At 37.5% G+C, this 4,763-nt stretch overlaps 1 protein-coding gene across 1 annotated transcript in view; it reads right to left on the reverse strand.

Annotated features, from left to right (window-relative positions):
• Positions 1-1,350: 1,350 nt before the first annotated feature.
• atrnl1a (attractin-like 1a) overlaps positions 1,351-4,763 on the reverse strand; it is a 291,501-nt gene continuing 288,088 nt past the window's right edge. Inside the window, exon 30 of the mRNA XM_016295005.1 lies at positions 1,351-2,207. Within this exon, the coding sequence (XP_016150491.1) occupies positions 2,083-2,207 (125 nt within the window). The 3' untranslated portion in view covers positions 1,351-2,082. The remainder of the gene's footprint in view (positions 2,208-4,763) is intronic.

A 4,763-nucleotide genomic window follows, 5' to 3' on the forward strand; every position in this document is an offset into this window, starting at 1 on the left:
GAACCAAAAACCCAGTCAGTGATACATTTGTTAGATTTAAGTTGAGCGGGAGTCATTTATATACACATTCAAGAGATTACACGTTCAATTTTCAAATTTGAATCAACACTGCAATGGAAAAAAAATAGTATATTATTATTATTAAATGTTCCACAGAAGAAAGAAAGTCGTATAGGTTTGGAATGAACTAAGTTTAGGCTGATGTAGTAAAAGTCATTTTAGACAAACATGACCAGACAATATAATAAAGGGCTTAAGTGCAACACATTTTGGTTGTGAAAACATAGAGAAATACAATAACACAATTTTATGCAGGAAATGTATGACTTATTGAGCCTACTTTAGTTTAATAAACTTGATGTATTTTCACAATAAGACATGCAATGATAGTTTTTACATGCCTTGACTATCTGAAGCAATCAAACAAAAACATCATGGCAATACACAATTAGATATACAAATACAGGCAAATGTTTCTTGGCTTTATTAACATGTTAAACAACATTGAGTTAAGACATGGACATACTGTATGTACTAATGGCAATTGAAGTCTGACGATTTTGTGAACACTAGACATTGAATATACAAACCAATGATTTTGCCCACAGAACACTAATATTTTAGGTCCATTTCAGCTGTGGTTAACTTGGCTAACTCTCTGCTGACACACATCTGTTGATCATAGGCTGTTTCATTACAACCACTCTGTCTGATAAATGCAGCGCTAGTTTATGGCAGCTAAAGTTCCATAAGGTAAATCTGTAGCCAATCATATGATGCTGAAAAGCCCTGTGGATTTGATGATTAATATACTTTCTTTTGCCACATACACACGTAAGCCATTTGTAGTAAGCCTGTAAACGCTCTCTGTAGCACTACCAAAACACCCTGTGCTTGAGCATGAGGAATACTTTCACTTTGATTAGAAGACAAAAAAAAACAATGCTTTGTGTTCTCAGGATGAAGGAGACAATTTAAATATGTACACTACCATTCAAAAGTTTAAAAAAACGTTTGTTATGCTCACTAAGGCTGCATTTGAACTGCTTTCCCCCCCCAAGATAGATGAATAGAAAGTTTAAGATAAAAGCATGTATTTGAAATACGGTGGAATTTTGTCACCTTTGATCAATTTAATGCATCCTTGCTGATTAAAACATTTAAATTAAAGAAAAAAATCGTACTGACTCCAAACTAGAATGGTAGAGTATATCTGCTAAAAAAGTTAATTTTAGCTAGCCTAAAAAATATATTTTTCAAAGTTATAAATTAAATAAAGATTATTGAAGTATATATTTACAATCTTTCTACTTAAAAAAAAAAAACGTAATTCAATGTGTTACTTGTTGCTCTTTCTAATTGTGTGAAACGTAAACCTGTACCAAAATCTTTTCAGTGTAGCATCTAGACAAGCTCAAATCTAAAATATACGGACAAAAAGCCAAAAACTCCAGTTTTAACTTCATGTGGTCAAGTGCGTGAGTTTGTGTATGGCCACTAGGAGACACAAATGTCAGTTTTGCAAGACAAATCCAATCTAACCTCTAAAATTAAACTTTCCACAGACCCAAGACCATTACAAAACACCATACAGTATGTACCAAATACAGTCCTCGGCTAACGATAATTAGTCTATTAAAGAGTCATCAACAGACACTTCACTAAATAACAACACAAAACCCTGAAAGTAGAAGCAGGTTTATTCTGAATGCCTCTACATGCATGATCAGATGATTAATTCTGGCCTGAAACTTGTTACTATTTTGGGTTCGAGTGAGTTTCATCTACACACTCCCTCCCTTTAAGAGAAACAGCTGTTGCAAACAGAAACCCAGTGGGTGCAATCAAAATGCAGATGTCCTCCACAGAGGTTCAAGCAATACTGAGGGAATACGAGCTCCACTATGGAGCGTGCAATTCAGGAGGAGCCACACACGGACTACTAATGTCTCGACCCTCCTTTGACATTTACACTTCAAGAGCTCCCCGCTCATCAACACCATCTCCTTGTAGTGGTAGAGAATGAGGGAGAAGGAGAAAAAAGCTGAGAATCAGTGTGTCCAGTGAGGTCAGTCGGCTGGTTCAAACGCAGGTTCCCTGGTGCACCGTGTGCTGCTGTTTACGGCTCTTTAGACTCAAGCACTTGTCTTTGAAGTCGCCAGCCCTCTGCTGAGACGTATCAATAAGAGCACTGGCTATGGTAATGCCTGTGGGGAGAAGGAAGAGATGAGAGAAAGGGAAGGAAGTGAGCTTCAAAGAAGAGGACTCAGAAGTGCAGCAGGTGAGGCGCAGCCTCCTGATAGGAGCACACCGACACTTAGCAAACAAACCTCAGTGTCTGTCAATATCACAGCAGTTCAAGCTCATCTTACAACCATTAGTGCAGTTCACATTGCTATTTGTTTTTACAACTGTACGCACTTTTGGTCACAGGGAATTTTAGAAAAGATTGCATTCAGCATTACAGCTTGGTTGGAAATCAAACAAATCATATAAATCTATGCTAAAATACATCTGAAAACTAGCAAAAATAAATGTTTTAAAGACAAAAGTGCCAATGTTTATTACTGGGATAAGATTATAAGATTATCAGTATTGCAGCAGGGATGTTTTTCTGTCTGTACATGTCAGATCTAAGAGCAAAGTCTGAAAGCTCATCGTTTACCTTTGTAATCCTGAAATGAGGGAACAACGTGGTGTATCTGATATAGTTTGATCAGACTCGTAATGCTACAGGGCACATTTATCATTCAGTATGTATTCAGAAGAAGCAGCTCTGAGAAGGAGTGGAGGCTCTTTGAGCTCGTGTGTAATATGGACAGCATGTGTTGATGTTTTACACATCAGAGATTCCTTGCAAGTCTATTATTGAATACTGGTCACCCTGATGAGTTTAAAGCTTAATTCCTGAACGCATTTACAAAGCATAAATGAGAGCTAATAACTTTCAGATGCGATCTGTGGTAAGAATTAGTGTTGTGACTGAATAAAGCTTGCTGGAGAAAAAAAAAAGAATTGAAAAAATAAGTAAAATAAAATAACTAACTAAATAAAAAATAATTAATAAATAAAAATATATAATAAATAATATATATACAAGAATGAATAATAAAGATCAGAGCCTCTACTTTAAAAATTTTTTTTTTTTACAGTTTTATTTTTTTAAACAGTTTTATTCTAGCTTAAAGCATTCTTTTATTATCAACACTTGAATATAGGTAGGTTTCATAAAAATGCATAATTTTGAGCAAAAAGTTGAGAAAATCAAGTTTTTATCCAAAACTACGTCTGGATAATATTCAGTATGATTATCAAATCATAAATCCAGTAAATCGCTTCCATCAACACCTCCAAAGCTTGCACAGACATATACTACTTCTTGGATCAACATTTTACTCCGTAACATTATGCAGTTGTCATTTATATGCTGTCTATTGCTGATGATCACATTATTTTTCATATGCATTTGTTTACATAAGAGATCGCTCGTTTCTCCGTCCTGTTCATGTGTGTTTTTGTTCGGGAGGTTTTGTACTCGTATAGTACATGTGTAATAGCGCCCCGAGTGTATAACAGTGAAAACACGAAAAGCCGTAAAAACTCGTCTTTGGCGGGGAAGCGTTTTCTTGTAAAAGACGAGATAACTCGTCAATGGCGGGGAAAGAGTTAATCGCATGATTTTCTGCGATTAATCGCATTATTATGCACAAAATTCAATAATGAATTCAAAAGTAATGTATTGTGCACTTTTTTTATTTAACAGTACTGCTATATGAACAAAAGTGCAATAACGTTTGGTTTGCAAACTCAAATTTTTACAGCAGTATTCCTTTTACATAGTAGCAATTAAAATATTTATTGTAAATCTCAACTTATAACATTAATGTAATCAAATTAAATATAAAACAAAAGCTATTTGCCACTGCCAGGGCATGAATGTTTTTATAGAAAATATTTTATAGTTTGTTATAGAAAAACAAGTTATGCTCAGAGTCCAGTGCCTCGATCATAACACGATCATAACAGTATAACAGGCACCTTCTGAGTAGAGACCTGCACTATCGTGGGACAGAGTGCAGCGTGGGACAACACTTGATGGGCAAGTGCGGGTGGGTAGAGACTCGTGTGGGATGCGGGAGAATAAGGGTGTACTCACACTAGGCAATCTTAACTGTGCGCCCGATCCCATTTGACCCCCAAAGCTCGGTTCGTTTGACTAGTGTGATCGCTCCGTGCCACGCTCGGGCTTGGTTCGTTTAGCCGGCCCTGGCTCGGTTGGAAGAGGTGGGGCAGAGTGCAGTTCACTTGGGCTCGGGCGCGGTACGCATGCAGTGTGAGCGGAGCGTGGAACATCTGATACGTGCAGCATGATTGCGTGAACATTTCTGAGCGGCAAAAGTGATAGAGCTGTAAAGCAATATATTGTGAGAGGGCCATGTGTGTTACCGCGTCCCAAACGACTCAAAATAAGAAACCACAAAGTTAACAAAATGATGCACTCCACTGTGCTGAGCGAGATCGCTTTTCTGCTGCCTTCACGTGTGGATTCTGCAGAAACTTCCTATTTCCCACTTCTGAAGTCTTGAGCGCTTCATGTGAGCGCTGCTGCAGTCTTAGGCCCACCCCAAATGCTCTCATTGGTTGAGATGCGTGATGACACCCATCCCAAGCTAGTACTGATCAACATCCCACCCCTCCTGTGACCCATGTGTCTGTATGTGTATTCAGAGCCAGTGAGCAACGGACTTTCATAATAATAAAAA

Source organism: Sinocyclocheilus grahami, unplaced genomic scaffold (assembly GCF_001515645.1).
Source record: "Sinocyclocheilus grahami isolate Dianchi unplaced genomic scaffold, SAMN03320097.WGS_v1.1 scaffold328.1, whole genome shotgun sequence".
Taxonomy (NCBI): domain Eukaryota; kingdom Metazoa; phylum Chordata; class Actinopteri; order Cypriniformes; family Cyprinidae; genus Sinocyclocheilus; species Sinocyclocheilus grahami.